At 44.7% G+C, this 19,637-nt stretch overlaps 3 protein-coding genes across 3 annotated transcripts; all 3 read left to right on the forward strand.

The window, feature by feature from the left end:
- Positions 1–440: 440 nt before the first annotated feature.
- LOC108125793 (probable multidrug resistance-associated protein lethal(2)03659) lies at positions 441–5,166 on the forward strand. The gene is made up of 8 exons (XM_043213885.2): positions 441–732; positions 796–881; positions 1,051–1,359; positions 1,415–1,623; positions 1,676–3,249; positions 3,302–3,807; positions 3,861–4,126; positions 4,181–5,166. Exons 1-8 carry the CDS (start codon positions 656–658, stop codon positions 5,123–5,125), a joined length of 3,972 nt encoding a protein of 1,323 aa, XP_043069820.1. The 5' UTR covers positions 441–655; the 3' UTR covers positions 5,126–5,166.
- Positions 5,167–6,036: 870 nt separating this feature from the next.
- Positions 6,037–11,498, forward strand: LOC108126054 (probable multidrug resistance-associated protein lethal(2)03659). The gene is made up of 7 exons (XM_017242487.3): positions 6,037–6,390; positions 6,633–6,896; positions 6,956–7,109; positions 7,642–9,443; positions 9,504–10,722; positions 10,774–11,190; positions 11,250–11,498. The coding sequence occupies exons 1-7, from the start codon at positions 6,323–6,325 to the stop codon at positions 11,277–11,279; spliced, it is 3,954 nt and encodes a 1,317-aa protein (XP_017097976.2). The 5' UTR covers positions 6,037–6,322; the 3' UTR covers positions 11,280–11,498.
- A 1,457-nt stretch (positions 11,499–12,955) lies between these two features.
- robl37BC lies at positions 12,956–13,682 on the forward strand. Its single transcript, XM_017242221.3, has one exon. It carries the CDS (start codon positions 13,068–13,070, stop codon positions 13,434–13,436), a length of 369 nt encoding a protein of 122 aa, XP_017097710.1. The 5' UTR covers positions 12,956–13,067; the 3' UTR covers positions 13,437–13,682.
- Positions 13,683–19,637: the final 5,955 nt, after the last annotated feature.

Here is a 19,637-nt window from a genome sequence, read left to right on the forward strand (position 1 = left end):
TATGCAGTGCATGCCAAAACCACTATAACTCTGTAAAATCACATTTTAATCGCTGACTCTACTATTATCTGTGGACACCCACAAAACAGGGCCGGCTTTCAAATTTATCTATACTTTCCATCGAAAATGAAGTATTTTATCTAGTGATGCTGCACTAGATAAAATTGAAATAAATGCTGAATTTCCGTCAATAAAGGCAAAAAATGTTATACTTTAGAAATAATATTTAATTTTCATACAAAAACATTAATTATGATGGTCTTTCACGTTGCACGAAACAAAATATTTATTATATAATAAAGTGTTTCATACATATGAGCATAATATAATTAATAAACCTTTCAATACCTAAAATACATATTTTTATTGTACTTTGATTGTACAATCTGTTACGTTCATAAGAAAGAGGGGTAGGGGCTGCAAATTTTTCACTTTGCCCCGGGCGCCAGAAACCCTAGATCCGCCACTGTTTCTGCCAACATGAAAGTTTAGATTTTTGGGAGGTTTGGTTGCTTTAGTTGGTTTCTGAACTCCCAGACACGCAGACGGTTCTTTGACTTCGAGATACGTTCATTCTCTATATATTTTTGAATTAAGTCAGGGTGGTTTTAAGTGCATAACTGAATCTTAAGTGTATCATTACTAATTAGATGAAATGCAATCAACTAATAAGAAATATCTTCCGGAAAATCCCCGGAAATATAACAATTTTATTGCAACGGCCTTTTTCTGGTAAATATATTTTCTATTTCATTAAAATGGATAATAAAATAAATGTTCAAATGTTGAATAAAGGTACACTATACCCACTTTTATGAAAGGACGAAAGGATACATTAGGTGCAAATGATTTATACAAGGTCCTAAAAGAGCACAAGTCTGGTAAGTTATATTAGATTATGATAACGACCTTTAAGAATCAGCTACATAATAAAGTTTTAGAGTTTCTTCATCGTAAAGTATAAGACAAGTCGTCTGGCAAAGATTAGAACTGTTTAGAACAATATCATTATTTAGCACACTTGGAAAAACGTATATTTCTCTCTTGTAGATTCCTTGGGAAACCAATTAGGTATCCTATGGGACCAAGATATGAAAACTTCTAAGGGTAAGCCCAGCCTTATAAGGGTTCTTCTGCGAAAGCATGGCTGGTACTTCGGGCTTCTCGGGCTCGTGTTGGTTTTCTTGGAGATTGTGCTCCGAGGACTGAATCCGCTTCTTCTGCGAGGCCTTATAAATCAATACAACCAAGATACGGGTTCTGAAACGAATGGAAGTGTTTACGCAGGCACACTAATCCTGTCCAGCATTTTAGGATCGATCATTATGCATCCATACCTGCTCGCAATGTCACATATGGGTAAGTAAAAAACTCATTTTGGTAAAAAGTTTGCTCTATACAGTTCCTTTTTAAGGTTTCAAGATTCGCGTGGGCTTGAGCAGTTTGGTTTATCGAAAGGCTCTGCGGCTAAGCAAAGCATCGTTAAGTCACACCACGTCAGGACATGTGGTTAATCTGATATCCAACGATTTGGGACAATTTGACAGCATACCTTATCATGGTCACTACCTGTTGGTGGGTCCTTTGCAAACGATTCTAATAACTTATGTGATGTACCATGAGGTAGGTCCAACTCAACACTATTAATGAAGCTAAGAATATTTTATTTGTTTAGATTGGATTTCCTGCCGTACTTGGAGTCGCTTTTATGCTGCTCTTCATTCCAATTAATCTATACGTAGGAAAAGTATCGGCACGGCTGAGGGTAAAGTCGGTCCAGTGCACCGACGATCGAGTGCGTTTGATGAGCGAGATCATCACGGGCATCCAGGCGATTAAAATGTACGCCTGGGAGCTTCCGTTTGAGCGAATTGTGTCCTACATCCGGAAAAAGGAAATAAATGTCAACAGAAGTAGGAATTACATTACAGGGATCATCTACTCCTTGTCGGTCTTTGTCGCACCTGTCTCAACATTTCTCAGCTTAGCGGGATACGCTATGTTGACCCAGATGCTTAAATCAGAAGTTGCCTTCTTAATCCTCGCTTATTACAACATCCTGCGCATGTCGATGTCTATTTACTTCGCCGTGGGCATTACTGAGACGGCGGATTTCTGGGTTTCCCTAAAACGAGTCCAGGCCTTCTTGCAATTGGAAGAGATGGATCAAATAACTACTGTGGAAGACCCAGAAGAGGATAAGGTTGAGGGCGAGGAAACGACACTACTTTCATCCACTCCTCACACTAAGCTCGTACCTCGTCCATTGGGGGCTGAGCTTTATGTTTATGGATTAACAGCAAAATGGGACCCCAAATCTCCAGAATGCACTCTGAATGAATTAAGCTTGCAGATAAAATCGGGCACCTTACTGGCGGTTGTTGGTCTCACAGGTTCGGGTAAGTCCAGTTTGCTCCAAGCTATACTCGGGGAATTGCCCGTCTTGTCGGGTGAAATCAAGAAGAGAGGATCCATATCGTATGCTGCCCAGGAACCGTGGCTCTTCTCCGGAACTGTGCGCCAAAACATCCTCTTTGGACAGCCCATGGACCACCAAATGTATAGGAAAGTGGTGAAGGATTGTGCTTTAGAGCGTGACTTCGACCTGCTTCCATTTAAGGACCAAACTATTGTGGGCGATCGAGGAGCTTCCCTTTCGGGAGGGCAGAAGGCGAGGATCAGTTTGGCCAGGGCCGTGTATCGGGAGGCTTCCATCTACCTCTTGGACGATCCACTCAGTGCGGTAGATCCCCACGTAGCCCGCCACATTTTCGAGAAGTGCATCCGTGGATATCTGCGTGATCGTATCGTCATCCTGGTCACACATCAATTGCAGTTTATTCAGCAATGCGATGAGGTCATGGTGTTGGACAAGGGCCAAGCGGTGGCTGCGGGGTCTTTTGAATCGCTACGTGATTCGGGAGTCGACTTTGCAATACTCCTGAAACAAACAGAGAACGATGGAACGGAAAAGAAATCAGAGGAGGTGCCAGAGGGACCTTCGCCATTGGAGATGCAAAGGAACCAGAGTGAGACGTCTTTAAAGTCGTTGGGGGATCTCAATTCGGATGAAAAGAGCAATAAGCAAGAAAAGGGACAGGAGTACCAAGCCTCTGGCAAGGTCGGACTGGACGTGTACCTAAAATACATGAGGGCTGGCGGAGGCGTGACTGCTTTTTCGCTGATGCTTATAGCCTGGGCCATCTTCCAAGGACTTTCTTCGATGATTGACTTATTCCTGACCTACTGGTGAGAACTGAATACCATAAATGAAACATTAGTATTTCAAATTTATTTTTAGGGTCAATCACAACAAAGGCGAAAATAGTATGGAGGCTTCCGAAGGAAAAGAGTATCAGACGCTCATTTGGCTGCAGGACATGGGCTGGTCGCTGGAACCCAAAAATTTTGAAATCTTGGTGTATTTCTTGATAGTAGTTCTAACCAATGTGGCTTATATTATGGCTATTATGATGCTGTTTAAGTGCACTATAGCGGCCTCTGTTAGGATGCATAATTCCATGTACAGAGGAATTTCCCGAGCTTCCATGTATTTTTTCAACACAAATCCTTCTGGCCAGATTCTGAATCGATTTTCTAAGGACTTAGTACAGATAGGGGAGGTCCTGCCGAAGGCCGTGCTCGATCTGTTGGAGAGTTTCTTCGCCCTAATGGGAGTGGCTACTATAATAGCCGTAGTAAATCCTATACTCCTAATTCCGACCATCGTCCTAGCCTTCCTCTTCTATCAGCTGCGCGTTTTTTATTTGAAAACCTCACGGGATTTGAAACGGATTGAGGCCATAGGTAAGTGAGATCTCAAGCCTATTAGTTAAATATTTTAGTTCTGGATTCCTCAGCTCGATCACCTGTCTACTCACATGTCACGGCATCCCTCTCCGGCTTGTCCACTATTCGGGCCTTTGAGTCTAGGCACCTCCTGGAACAGGAGTTCGATAGTTATCAGGACATGCACAGCTCAGCCCATTTCATGCTATTAAGCTGCTCACGTGCTTTCGCTAATTGGCTGGATTTCTCTTGTGGAATTTACACTGCCATTGTAACGATCAGCTTCTCCTTTTTTCCACCAGAAAATGGAGCTCTGGTGGGACTGGCCATAACTCAGGTGAGACTCCAATAGCCTTTTAAGAAACTCATAATAGTCTATCCATTTTAACAGGCCATGCGCTTAGTAGATTATGTGCAGTGGGGATTGCGTCAATCCGCCGAAGTGGAGAACATTATGACTGCAGTGGAGCGAGTGGTGGAGTATGAGGAAATTGAGCCGGAGGGTGACCTTGAGGCACCGGATGAAAAGAAGCCTCCAAAGTCTTGGCCAGAGGAAGGAAACATTGTCTTTGACGAGCTAAGTCTGCGCTACGTGCCGGACCCCAAGGCGGACAATGTCCTTAAGGCCCTCAGCTTTGAGATCAAACCTCAGGAGAAGGTGGGCATCGTGGGTCGCACCGGGGCAGGAAAGTCATCACTAATCAACGCCTTGTTCCGCTTGTCTTACAACGACGGAATCATCCTCATCGACAAGAGAGACACCGACGGAATGGGCCTGCATGATCTGCGTAGGAAGATCTCCATAATACCGCAAGAGCCGGTTCTCTTCTCTGGTAGTATTCGATACAATTTGGATCCCTTTGAGGAGTACAGCGATGAGAAACTGTGGCGATCCCTAGAGGAGGTAAACCTTAAGGAATTTGTTGCAGAACTGCCATGCGGGCTGCAGAGCAAGATCACGGAGGGCGGCACCAATTTCAGTGTGGGTCAGCGTCAGTTGGTCTGCCTGGCCAGGGCCATTCTTCGGGAAAACCGTATTCTGGTAATGGACGAGGCTACGGCCAATGTAGATCCCCATACGGATGGCCTCATACAGGCCACCATTCGGAACAAGTTTAAGAAGTGCACAGTGCTCACGATAGCCCATCGCCTGCACACTATCATGGACTCTGACAAGGTGCTGGTCATGGACGCAGGTCGGGTGCTGGAGTTCGGCACACCCTACGAGCTGCTGACGGCGGCAGACTCCAAGGTGTTCCATGACATGGTGAAGCAGACGGGGCAGGCTACCTACGACACATTGCTTGAGATCGCACGAGCAACTCACTCGAACTAGTGTTTTTTTTTAGAAAAAAGTATTTATTTTTATTTGGAAAAAGGAGGCTACATATACATTTGATAAAACCTATAGACTCTATAGTATAGAGTTTATTGTAGAAAATAAGCAAACACTGTTGTAGCTGTTGATATAAAAAAAATTAAAAGCCTTAAATACGATATAATGTTATTTGAAAACGGGTATATCCTCTGGATTTTGTTAAAATGTTAAATAAAATCCCAAGTCGATGGGAAAAGTCTCTCAAGTTTAATTTTTACACTCTCTTACAAAATGTTTAAAATGTGAGCAAACAAACGAGCTTAGCTTCAACTCCAGTTGAAACCACAATGAACTCCAATAAACTAGACAAAACCGGATATATATGTACATGCAATATTATGAAAATTATGAAAATATTATGAAATTTATTATTAAGCCTAAACAGTTAAGGCTGAGGCTATTACTTAAATAATTTTGTAAATATGCATAATTATTTTGGGGGAGAGGCTCTAGTTTTATTTTTTTTTTTTCAAATAAGAAGGAGTTGGGATATGCGGAAATAGATTTTTAAATACCGCGTTTCATTAATTTCAAGGCACAAGTTCATGGTTAAAGTATAAATATCTCATAGATACACTTCAACATGTAGATACAAATATATTTTTACATAGATACAAAGATAACCAAATGCATGTGCGTGGTTTATACGATATCTTATGAAACATCTGATTTTGACCAACAACATTTTATATTAACAATTTATATTTAAAACTTTTTTTTTGTAAAGATAACCTTTAAGTTTTTTTGTATCAAATTCGAGAATTCATTACAAGAACGCCGTATAAACCTTGTTACAAACGTATGGTTGTGATGGCGTCAGCTGGTCGAACAGCTGATTCGGTGCTGGACGGTCTGTTTGGTTTCGTTTCGTTTGCGAGTCGCGACCATTGAACAGAATGATTGGAAAATCGGGGCGTCGCGGACGGCTCAAGTGAATTGTTTTTTGCTCAACTATCAATGGAAATTTTTGCATTCTGATCAATCACGTGGCTCAATCCTGATGCAGCATCGCATACGCTGCTCTGCATTGATAAATCCCATAATCAAAACAATAACAATTGCTGTGATTTTGTGAATGTTGTGGCAAAGTGAAGCTTTAGCTTGTTTAATTCTTTCTGCAAGCTTGTGAAATAGTAGCTCGTAATTTACATAACCATGGAGGCAAATAAATTGCCACCCAATCCGCGCGAATCGGCCGGTATATTATCCTCATTAATGTTCTGGTACGCAAATGTTTCCGTTAAAAGTGTGGGTGATGTGTGTGTGGGGTGTGTTGGTGTTATCACATGCCCATGTATAGCTTAGTACCTGCCGGCGAATCTCAATTATAAAAATGTGACATCTGAAATCTGAAATACTGTCATCCGAAGACAACTGTTATCGGATACGCCTTCATTGTTCGTAGCATTATTTATAGTTTCTGATTGTTGCGAAATTGATTTACATAATGCCTCTTCTCTTCCAGCTTTGCCCTGCCCATTCTTTTCAAGGGACGCAAGCAGCGGCTCCAAGCAACCGATCTGTACAAAACCTTGGAAGAGCACCGGGCCCAGAAACTGGGAGATGAATTCTTTCGTACCTGGGAGGATGAAGTGGCGCGATGCCGCCGCAAAGAGACGGATTCCAAATCCAGGAGGGAACCGAGTATCCTAAGGGTCATTGGACGTGTCTTTGGTGGGCAGCTCCTCATATCTGGCTTCAACATCGCTATCCTTGAGCTCGGCAGCAGGTAAGTCCTGACCTTATCAGCCGATAAGAAATTTATTCTAATTAATCACTTAATTTTAGGGCCACTGTGCCTCTCCTTTTGGCCGGGCTGATAGCGGAGTTCACTGAACACGGAAATGGAAGCTCCACCGCAGCACAGATCTATGCCATACTCCTGATAGTGTGCATTTTGGCCAGTGTCCTCCTCACGCATCCATATATGATGGGTATGATGGTAAGAAACCCCAAACCACTAGGCGATTGGATCAAAATATCTTTCTTACGGTTACGAAATTATAGTTTCAAATATTCATTAGATCCGATCTATCATCATTCTGTACTTGGCAATGTTTACCATAGATGTTGATAACTTATCTTTACATTTATATTAATAATTGAGCACCTATTATCACAACTTCAAGTGCACATGCAATAGAAAACCGCGTTTAGTTAGAAAAAGGCCTTGGAAAAAATATAAACATAGATAATATTAAAAAAGTTATTATTAGTATTGGCTAAAAAAAAGCCCTGGTTTCGACAAAGTCTATTATGTTTCAAGGTTCTCAATAATTATATTAATAAACATACGATAATGTACCTTCTGTAAGCTTAAAAGATTAAAAATGTTTAAGACTTTAATGGTTTCTGTTGAGAATGTTTGATAAAATATAAAGGTTATTTTGTTTCATAAAGTAAAGCTTAAAATTGATCCAATTTATCCTAATTACTTTAGTAAAGACCACTAATTATAATTTAATATTTTACAGCATTTGGCCATGAAGATGAGGGTGGCAGTAAGCGCCGCCATTTATCGCAAGGCTATTCGACTGAGTCGCACTGCCATGGGGGATACCACCATTGGGCAGGTCGTCAACCTGCTCTCCAACGATCTCAATCGTTTCGATCGTGCCCTCATCCACTTCCACTTTCTGTGGCTAGGACCGTTGGAGCTGCTGATTTCGTCCTATTTTCTTTACCAGCAAATTGGAGTGGCCTCCTTCTACGGCATCAGCATCCTGATCCTGTACCTGCCGTTGCAAACCTACCTGAGCCGAGTTACCTCTAAGCTACGCCTGCAAACTGCTCTGCGAACGGATAAGCGCGTGCGGATGATGAACGAGATCATCTCGGGAATTCAGGTGATCAAGATGTACACCTGGGAACGACCCTTTGGACGACTAATTGAACAGCTTCGGCGCAGTGAGATGAGCTCCATTCGGCAGGTGAATCTGCTGCGCGGTGTTCTGCTCTCCTTCGAGATTACGCTGGGACGCATTGCCATCTTTGTGAGCCTTCTGGGATTTGTACTGATGGGCGGCGAGCTGACGGCTGAGCGCGCATTCTGTGTTACCGCCTTTTACAACATCCTCAGGCGCACAGTGTCTAAGTTCTTCCCCAGCGGAATGTCTCAGGTAGCCGAGTTGCTGGTTTCCCTACGTCGCATCCGGGACTTCATGATGCGGGAAGAATCCAACATCATAGATCTTACAGAGGAAGTTGACGAAAAGCCTGATGAAGAGCAGAAATTGCTTGGTAAAAACGTGGACATTGGAGTGCAAAATGGAAAGACACCGGACACCCTTGTCAGCATAGAAGGCTTGAAAGCTCGATGGGATAAGGAACACCACGATCCGGTGTTGGACAGCATTAATATGTCCCTCAAACGTGGCCAGTTAGTGGCCGTAATTGGTCCCGTTGGATCTGGCAAGTCCAGTCTAGTACAAGCTATTCTGGGGGAACTCCCACCCGAAGCTGGAAGCGTCCACGTTCATGGCAGATACTCCTATGCCTCCCAGGAGCCTTGGCTCTTTAATGCCTCGGTACGTGACAATATTCTGTTTGGGCTGCCCATGGACAAATACCGCTACCGTACTGTGATCAAAAAGTGTGCCTTAGAGCGCGACTTGGAGCTTCTAAACGGCGATGGAACTATAGTGGGAGAACGAGGTGCCTCCCTATCCGGTGGCCAGAGGGCAAGAATCAGCTTGGCTAGAGCTGTGTACCGCAAGGCGGATGTTTATCTTCTGGATGATCCCCTCAGTGCAGTGGACACTCACGTGGGTCGGCATCTCTTCGACGAATGCATGCGCGGCTACCTTGGAGACAAACTAGTGGTTTTGGTCACGCATCAACTGCAATTTCTGGAGCACGCTGATCTAATAGTGATCATGGACAAGGGAAAGGTCACGGCCAGCGGAAGTTATAAGGAAATGATTAAAAGTGGCCTGGACTTTGCCCAACTGTTGGCCGAAAGCACTCAAAATGCAGAAGATCATGAACTGGAAAAGGCTAATGGGTTATCGAGACAAAGCAGCACTCGGAGCACTGACAGCACGGTCGACAGTGGCTCTTCCCATGAGTCTTTGGTAGAAAAGAACAAGGAGCCACTTAAACCGAAAGGAGCCACCGGACCTGTCCAGGAATCGACTAGTGGTGGAAAAATTGGAATAGACATGTACAAAAAGTACTTCTCCGCCGGTTGCGGATGCATAATATTTGGCCTGCTGGTCCTTCTCTGCGCTGGAACCCAGATCCTGGCTTCTGGAGGGGATTATTTCCTTTCCTACTGGTAAGTGATTCTAAAAAATGTTACAATTTAAAAATCTTTGTCAAAATATGATCGTTTCAGGGTGAAAAACAAAGCATCTTCATCTTCTTCGTCATCGCTGGATATTTACTACTTTACTGCCATTAATGTCGGACTTGTTATCTGTGCCTTGCTCCGCACTCTGCTCTTCTTCAATGTGACCATGCACTCCTCTACGGAGCTGCACAACTCCATGTTCCGAGCCATCTCCCGCACCGCTCTCTATTTCTTTCACACCAATCCGTCGGGTCGCATCCTCAACCGCTTCGCCATGGACCTGGGACAGGTGGACGAAGCTCTGCCCGCTGTTATGCTGGACTGCATCCAGATTTTCCTCACGCTGACGGGCGTACTGTGTGTGCTATGCATCTCCAATCCCTGGTATCTGATCAACACGTTCGTCATGCTACTAGCATTTTATTACTGGCGGGACGTCTATTTGATGACCTCTCGGGATGTGAAGCGCGTGGAGGCAGTTGCCCGATCGCCCATGTACTCCCATTTCAGTGCTACGCTGGGAGGCCTGCCTACCATTCGAGCCATGGGAGCCCAACGAACTCTGATCGCTCAATACGACAACTACCAGGACCTGCAAAGCTCCGGTTACTATACGTTCGTGACCACCAGTCGGGCATTTGGCTACTACCTTGACCTGTTCTGCGTTGCCTATGTTATATCCGTGATTTTGAACAGCTATTTCAACCCACCGCTAGGTAATCCCGGACAGATTGGTCTCGCCATTACCCAAACGCTGAGCATGACGGGTATGGTGCAGTTTGGAATGCGTCAGTCCGCCGAACTGGAGAACTCGATGACATCCGTAGAGCGGGTTCTGGAGTACAACGACCTTAAATCCGAGGGTGAATTCACCTCGCCGGCTGACAAACAGCCGCCTAAGAGTTGGCCTGAAGAGGGAGCGGTTGTGGCCAAGAACCTCAGCCTAAGATACATTCCTGATCCCACAGCTTCTTATGTCCTCCGGGGCCTGAACTTTGTGATCAAGCCCCGTGAAAAAGTGGGCATCGTGGGACGAACTGGGGCGGGAAAGTCTTCTCTGATCAACGCCCTTTTCCGGCTCTCTTACAACGAGGGGGCCATACTCATAGACGAACGGGACACAAACGCTATGGGTCTGCATGATCTGCGAAGCAAGCTCTCGATTATTCCCCAGGAACCTGTTTTATTTTCTGGTACTATGCGCTACAATTTGGATCCATTCGAACAGTATCCTGATGAAAAGCTGTGGCAGGCTCTGGAAGGGGTAAGATTTTACAATTTTGATGAAAAGAAAAAACTAACAAAAATTCTTTAGGTCCATTTGAAGGAGGAAATCTCCGAGCTCCCAACAGGTCTGCAGAGCAGTATTTCCGAAGGCGGCACCAACTTCAGCGTGGGTCAGCGCCAGTTGGTCTGCCTGGCCAGGGCCATTCTTCGAGAAAACCGCATCCTGGTGATGGACGAGGCCACGGCCAATGTGGACCCCCAGACAGACGCCCTCATCCAGGCCACCATTCGGAACAAGTTCAAGGAGTGCACCGTGCTGACAATAGCCCATCGCCTGCACACGATCATGGACTCGGACAAGGTGCTGGTCATGGACGCAGGTCAGGTTGTGGAGTTCGGTTCGCCATATGAACTGCTTACGGAGTCGGACAGCAAAGTGTTCCACGGGATGGTCATGCAGACGGGGAAGACAAGTTTTGATCATCTTTTAAAAATTGCACAAGATGTAAGTAAAAAAATTGATAAACAATACAATAAAATATTTAATTAATTTTTTATTTGCAGGCCAAGGAAAAACATCTTAAAAGCGAATAAGGACGCATTTATTTTAAACCATAACGGGTCTTTTACTTGTGTAAATAAAAAACGGATATAAAAAATGGTACTTAAAACAAGAGGCAAAAACTTAAAAAAAATTTAAACATGACAATATTAATATTATATAGGATACAGGAAAACAAGTGAATATTTTTGTATATTTAAATAAAAAGTTCTAAAAAATATAAAAATTTTATTTCAATGTTTTTCTAAAAAGTTTTAATATAATTTGTTTATTTAAAACACTCTAAGGCATGGCGCTCGTCACCTACTTGGCTTGGAATAAGTCTGGGAACAAAACAAAAAGTTTTACAACACTACTTTTTCATTCACTTTGTATCGCAGAAGGTTGGCAACGCGAATTCACTTCGGCGCCAAATTTAAAATAATGGGTTAAGAAAAATAAGTAGATTAGTAAAATATAATATACATAATATAATACAAAATATAATTTCTTGTATTTTATATTAGTTTAAATGATTATATTATTAAACGCATATTTGCGTGCGTTTATAACAGTTTTATATAAGTATTATACTTAGTTTTTGTTTATTTTATTCGTAGCTTTCATGTGGCATGACAGCTTCTTTTCGACACAATTTAAATAAAATATTTTTATGTGAATATGTGAATAAAATGAAGAAATCTGAAGAAATCGATTACATTTATATTCTCTTCTTTTATTTCTATGTATGTATATATATCTTGAAAACCCATCTGGACAATATTTCACATCATTGGAAATATTTTTACACCAAATCAGAAACGTGACTTTCCAAAATTTATCAAATTTCAGATATTGCAATATTGAAATATGTATTATTAAAGTTGTTGAAAGAAAATTAAGTTTTCTGGACCCCAATTTCTTGAGTTTGCCGTGACAACCTATTGCGTCGAATTATTGAATAAATAGTGCCACACGCCGAAAGGGTCCGGAATCCGGAGCGCAAAATGAATTATACAACATGCCACGATACTAGGGGAGTTGGGGGGTGGCAGGAAGCTTGATTTTGTCCGGGAGGACGCGACAGTGTTCCCTCACCACACACCCAAAACAGAGCACGTGACACCCCACATGGCCCCCAGTCATAAAGTTTCTGGCCGTCCTGAGCTCATCATCGGCTTCCCTGCGTGCGTTCTCAACTCAACGCAACGCAACCCAACTGAACTCAACTCGACTCGACAGGATTCGATTCCAGACAATCTGTGGCCTAGCCCAGCTTATAAATGATGCACAAGCAGTGGAAGTTGGCTGGATGTGAGTGGGCGGGGTGTTTCAAGTGGGCGGAGTGAACTTTTCAGTTCGAGACTTCAACGCTTCGATTGTCGAGCCGTAATTCAACGCCATTTACGTGACCCCCACACCCACACCCATACCCATGGCGCCGCATGCTGTCCGGGAATGATTGCTCCCATGCACCACCACGGGTGGTGGCGCCAGACGAGGCGGGGTTTCTGGGTTTTTGGCTGCATCAAGGATACCGTCCAACTTTTGACATAGAGCTCCGGAAATTCTTTTCCAAGGATGGCGAATGGGTGCCTGTGCGATGACTACGCTGGACTGGATGGTCAAAAATAGTTAGAGGTCCTGGACAAGGCCTGACTGGTAGTTACATAAGCTTTAAATAATTAAAAAATTAACTCAATAGCCTAGCTCCACACCTTTTATTTCAAAGTCACTTATTAGAATGCCTCTCCAGGATGTGAAACAAAATTAAAATTTCTCAAAAATACAATTGTAAAAATTTTAATTCGTATTATTTAATTCCATCTCCGTCCATTGCGATGCCGCAGGATACGGTGCAAGAGACGTTCGATCGCCTGACGGAGCTTCCAGGTGTGATGGGTGCCATTCTGGTGGACGGAGCCGGTACTGTCGTGCGGACCAACCTAAACGAGACAGCCAGTCGGATGTACGCCAACCGGTTGGGTCAACTGATTTCGATGGGCCGCTCCGTGATCCGTGACATGGAGCCCGGCGACGATCTCACCTACGTGCGTTTGCGGACTCGCAAGCAGGAGCTGATGGTGGCCACCGAAAACCAGCACACGATCATCGTCATACAGGATGCCCAGTCACTGGACCTGTCCCGGCGGAGCACTTCCATCTCGACACGCAGCAGTACAAATCCCGATCGTGGCAGTATTAGTTGAGGAGGAGTTTACGGACTATAGGAAGCCCAGGACCTCGAGGAAAACAAAGTGCGCAGTTGCACGTCATGCGGGCAGCATAAACAAAATGACATAAACAAGCTGCGCCAGCGGGGCAACCGGATGAGAAGTCCTTGCACGGACGCGCTTACAAATCCCGAGCACAGAAGTGAAATTGTGAACCGAACAGGGCATCGCTAAAAAAACCGGGCAAGAATAAAATCCACATCCAGGCGGGGTGTTCGAATACTCTTCTTTGAAATAGGTTTATTTTTGGGGTTAAGATCAAGGTATTAGGAAATTATTGTATAGATATTTCTAACAAATGTCAAGACTTTTCTTATTTATTGGTTCTTATTGAAGATAAGAGGTCTTATAGAAGACTCACATAAAATACAGCCCCTTAATATTAAATTCAATAGTTTTTCTTTTTAGTATTACAAGTTAAAAATAGTTTTCCCATCTCTTAGAAATTTTTTAAAGGGTATTTGAGGACTTTTTCAATATTTTTGATGCTCCCTTTTTTTTTGGGTAGCTGGCAGCAACCGACTGCCGTCACGCCATCAAGCATTCATGCCAGCAATAGCAACAACTACAACAAGGAGACCTCGCAAAGCAGCCTGTCGCCTGCACACTTACACTCGCACACAACGAAAAACATACAGACGCAAACTCAGACACAGACACACAAACCCACACCCACACCCCAACCGCCACGCTGTCCTGGTAGCCGGGCAGCGCGCCAAGCTTTACACGCCTCCGCACGCGTCACACGAAAGCACGAAACCAATTTAAGCACCCACATTCTCTCACCCAATTAGTCGCGCACAGCCCACCCGGACCCACACCACAGCATACGCCTCGTTCCACCCAACTCAGCCGCCCAGCCAGGACCCACGCCCTCCCCCGCTCCTGGCGTTCTGCCCACGCACCCAGTGTCGGGCTTGTTGTCGTCCTCGTCCTCGAGTCGAGTGGGGAGTCGAGTCGTTATCCTCGCGTGCGCACGCTGCATACTTTTTGGCTGAGCTCGCTTATAGGATATCAAGGGGTCTATTGGTATCCAAAGAGGTATTTATCATACAGAGAGATGGTATTAAAAATTTAATATTTTAATATAAGAGTTTAATACTAGTATTTCTATGATTAATCCTTCTTTCCTTTATTATCTTTTATTTTTAAGATTCGATTTAATAACTAAACTTGATAAACGAAACCATAATATAGAAATTCTTTTAATCTATCTATTGTTAGTTTTATATTTATTAGGTCATGGGTATCTGAGAGTCCTTAGCCATCCTTCCTTGAAAGTATTGTTGTTGTCATTGCGCCATCATCAGGGCCATAAGTAGCAGTCAGCAGTTGCCTCCGTCAGCGGCAGTAAGTTGTGCCGCCTGATGGTGATGGTATCGTTGTCGGTGAGGAAAATGGGACGGAGGACGAAGTTGGATGGGGTGGTCGAAGTGGCAGGAGAATTTGTGCGCAGCAACAAAAACACCAACAACAACAAAATCCGTAAAGTAAGCTTGTGTCTGTGTGTGTCTGTGTGTGAGACTACGGACGGGGACGACCAACAAGCGACACGATAATCTCGCACGTCGCATTTTTAGTTGCTGCTGCTTCTGCTGCTGATGCCACAGACATTGTTGTTGTTGCTGCTGCTTGTGCCGTCGAGTTGCCACACCCACCGCACCACCACGACTCCTGGCTACACGAGTCCTGGAGTCTGGTCCTGGCAGAAAGCCAAATGTGGCAAGTGGCTGATGTTGCCGCTGCCTCACAGGCGGTGGGGGGCGAGAGTGTGGCAAGGGCAGTGGCTGGGGCAGGATGATTGTGCCGGGGGCAGGACTGAAGAGTGTGTTGTGTGGAGTGGCAGTTGGGTTTGGGATTTTGTGTCTGCGTCGAGTTGCCTCCGTGGCAAATGTGTGGAGCGAATGGGGCATACGGCCAACGGGCACGGGCCGGGGCAGGGGCACGGAGTTGGGGGCGAGCGACCGACAAATGCTTTCGAATTGCCATGACAATCAAACCGCTTACACGTACAGTGGGCTCCATTAGAGGTTTTTGTTGCCGGGAAGCCGTTCATGGAGAATATGTGTACAGAGGTTATATAATATGGGTTTTCCTAGGACTTCCTATTCAAACATTTTTAAAAAATATTAAAGTTGAAGGATAGTCTTAGTTAAGAATATTAAATGCTTATTTAAATATTAATTAAAAGCTTCTATAAATATTTAAATAAGATAAATGCACATCCTAAAGACATACTTCTTAAGGTAGTAGTACTTGGATATTGGATAGATATCTATCTATATCTATCTATAGATCTTTTTTGCCCTATTTAAATATTAGTGACTTATATTTTACTTTTAAGATACCAATACTTAATCTTACTAAACTATTTTTTAGTCTATCTATCTTGAAAATATGTATTGAAGAAAGGAAGATCTTAAAAAGAACTCATATCCAAAGATTATAGCCCAAAGATAGACAACCTCAACTAGAGCAGTGGAAAAAACAAAGAAAATCCAAAGCTTCTCCTAATTTTTAAGTAAAACCAAATTATATTATCAGGTCTTGGCTTATTCGTTTACTTTGCGGATAATCATATACCCGTGGCTGCTTCAGGTATGGCTCTATCCGGCTGGAGTAGCCCCAATTAATGCCACACTGTGTGGCAATATCAACAAGCGCCGTTCCTTGAGTCTGTTCTGGTGTTGGTTTTGGTGTCGGTGCCTGACGAGGCTCTCGAGTGCCAGAGACACACTTCAGGCCAACTCAAGCCGAGCCTGGCCAACGTTTTTTCCATGCCGTTGCTCCTTTTGGACGGACCGGCTGGTTGGTTGGGGTATTAGGTGTGGGCGTGGCTGTCCGGGTGCTGCAAGGTGGGGAGGTGAACGGAGGCCACCGTGTGGGCCTGTTTATTATCGCCTGGCACCCATCACCAGCCAGACTCAAGGCACCCCACCCCCCTCATTTCCCCCATCCTGTGGAGAACTTTTGCCGTCTTGTCACCGGGCAAAATTCCGTTGCCGCCAAGGATGAGGAGGATGACAAATAAAAAAACTTTTGGCACGGCACGGAAGCATGCTGGCGGCATTCTCATAACGATGTTGGTGACTGCGGCGATGACTCCTTCCTCCTCCACGTCCTGTCCCGACTGCCCTCCCTTCTTATCTCCCCCATGCCCCCATGGCCTGCTCTGGCCTTTCCGTCATTCTTTCCGTCCTCCCGAATATCCTGCTTATGCCCGGAGCCCTGAGTCCTGAGCCCAGACTGGCGCACTTTTGAAGTTTGAGCTAAGTGACATGCTGTTTATTGTCGAGAGTGTTAAAATGTGCGCCCTGAATCCTTCACAGTGTGAGTGTTTGCCTCTGTCTGTGTGGGATTCAGTGTGTGTGTGTGTGTGGTTGCCACTGTGCCGAGCAAGAAATTATAATGCCAAGCTTGAACACCGCACGCGCGGGACACAACGCCGTCGACAAAAATGCACAGGAAACAAAAATGCTTCCAAGCTTTTCAGGTCCTTTTTAGGTTTTTTTTTTTAAATCCATTTTCAAATAAATATATTTTTTTCTATTAATAGTTATTTTATTAATAGGTTTTATCCTTTTTTAAAGATATTCTTGGAGGTAATACTGTTACGAGTAGTTTTAAAATTTGTCAAGATCCTAAAAATTCCATTTTGTATCTTCAAATTCTTCAAGATCTAGAACCAACTAGTTTTTAAATTTATTTTTATATAATCACTTAATTTAAATTAAATAACCCTAATGGTACTTGAAACATTTATGGTAATCATAGTTTTTAAAGACCAACTCTTAGATGTATTTCCAATAGATATTTTTTGGAGACAATAAAGGTATCTCTATACTTGGATAAACAGGTTTTTAAAATGCTTTTAAATCTATTGAGATAACATTACCTAGCTACTTATAATATTAAACTCCAATCCTAAATCAATAACTTAAAAATATTTCAACTCCCAATTTATTTCTGTGTATTTTTTCTATAAAGGTTCAGCATGTTACGGTTCACGCTCTCGCCGTCATGCCGCCAAACATACAAACAGACAACCGACGACGGCGGAATAGGAATGGCTGCTCCTGTTCCTGCCCCTGCTCCAGCTCCAGCTATGGCTGCTGCTGGTACGGCTGAGCTAGCTATGTAATCCATGAATGTGCCACACACCGAGTACGGACCGGAGAGTAGCAGACCGAAGAGGAGCAGGGCGGGGCAGAAGCACCACGCCAAAGCTGCCGGTTGTGGCATTACGATGGCATCGAGCCATGGCGATGGCTGCCTTTCCGTCGGTCTGTCCGTCTCTCCGTCCGTCCCGCCTGTCCGTCTGTCCGTGGCACGTACTTTAGAAATTCCATGCAGATGTGCGCCGCACGCCGAGACGTGTGTTTTGATTTTCAGGCAAAAAAAAAACAAAAAAAAAAAAAAGAAAAAGGACGAAAGCTCAACGAACGAAACGAACGAGCGAGCCCCAGAAGGAAAACAAGCAGCAGGCCCTGTGGGGATGTGGAATTTGGTATGGGAGGGATGCGGTTGGTTTGGTTTGGCAGGTTGCGAGTTTTTCGGTCTTCGAACGGGCGGAGGTTGGAGATGGGTTGTTGGAGGGGTGGAGGGAATTGTGGGGGGCTTCTGACAGAGTCAGTGGCAACGCACGAAAGAGCAGCCAAGCGAGCAAGCCGTGAAAAAAGTGTCGACGAAAACAGCAACGGCAGTGGCAACAGGACGGCCCCAAAGGAAAACAGCCAGCTGCACTTGTTGGTGTGAGTAACGAGCGATGCGGACTCCTGACACAGAGAGGAGCAGGTGGGGCAGGACCTGGGTGCGTGGTACGTGGGTGTCCTGCCTGATGTCGATGGGTGGGAGAAGTGGTGGGAGGCAACACTAACGGAATAATTGCAGGCAACTCCGACAGCATACGAAACGGAAGCCAGACGAACAGGCGGCGGTGGCAGCTTTTCTTGCTTTTGCTTTTGGCTTTCCTTTTGAGTTGGCTGATTTCGCACACAAATACAAATACACTTTGGGTCCTGAGCTTACGCCTCATTGTTGTGGCCGTGGGTGTGCTTTGGGCGGCATTGGGGAATCTCGTTGGCCAGCCGAAGGATCTGACGGAGCGGCAGTTGCTCTGTTCTGGCATGGCATGGCGCTTGCCAAGTGTCGTTAGGAGCGCGGATGTTCACATTACCTCTCAATCGTAGGACTTTTGGGGCTTATTAGACTGGTTTATAGTTGGCTAAAAATGTCCTTGGCTAAATACATGCATGTCCTAGTTTAGACTTCATTATAAAGACTACTTTTTAAAATCATACCATTTATTTAAAACAATCAAAAAATTATCTTTTATTAACTTATAACTTAATCCTTGGGTACTATCATAGTCCTTACGATTAGTACATAATTCTTTAGAGTCCTTGTTCATTCCTCGTCGCTGCTTTAGATGGTTCTCTATTCGGATGCCTTGAAGCATTTGGCCGGGCTCTGAAGTCCGGACTATCGTAGTATGGCTTTTTAGCCGCAATGCTGCTTCTGTGTGGTGCGGCGGTGGTGGCCCATGTCCGCCCATTCATCCGCAACGTGCCACCGTCTGGTGACTGGCCGGCCGAGCCGGTTGGCCCCCGGCCGTGCCCTGATCCCCTTTAGTTCGTGGCTGGTTACATGAGAAAACTTTGAAACTGGAGATATGATAACGGGCCGGAACGGGGAATGGCACGGCAAAAGGGTCGACAAGGCGAGGACATCGAGGGACGGACATAGCCATGGACATGGCAACGGACAGAGACACAGACGCCGTTACGGACACGGATACGGACACAGACACGGACTGGGCACGGACAGTGGCGACCGACTGGCCTCAACGAGTGGCGGTGGCAATGTCTGATTGTTAGTTGGATTTAGATGGGGACTCTGGGATAAAGGGTGGCACCGTCGCACCCGTTGAGCAGTTGCCACTTGCCGGCTATAGAAAATTGTCATAGGAATCATCATCGGCTTCGTTAGACGTGGATGTGGATGTGGCCTCTGTGGTAATTGTGGGACATTTTGTTGCCAAAGTGCCGGAGCGATGCTGGTGTTGTTGCCCTGAAGTGTGGCGGAAGTGATGGGTGCGCGGCTGTGGGGTATTGTGTGGGTATTAGGTGGCCATGACTGGCTCTGATTGCTGCCACCTCGCCACCCCATCACCTCACA

Source organism: Drosophila bipectinata, chromosome 2L (genome assembly GCF_030179905.1).
Source record: "Drosophila bipectinata strain 14024-0381.07 chromosome 2L, DbipHiC1v2, whole genome shotgun sequence".
Classification (NCBI taxonomy): Eukaryota; Metazoa; Arthropoda; class Insecta; order Diptera; family Drosophilidae; genus Drosophila; species Drosophila bipectinata.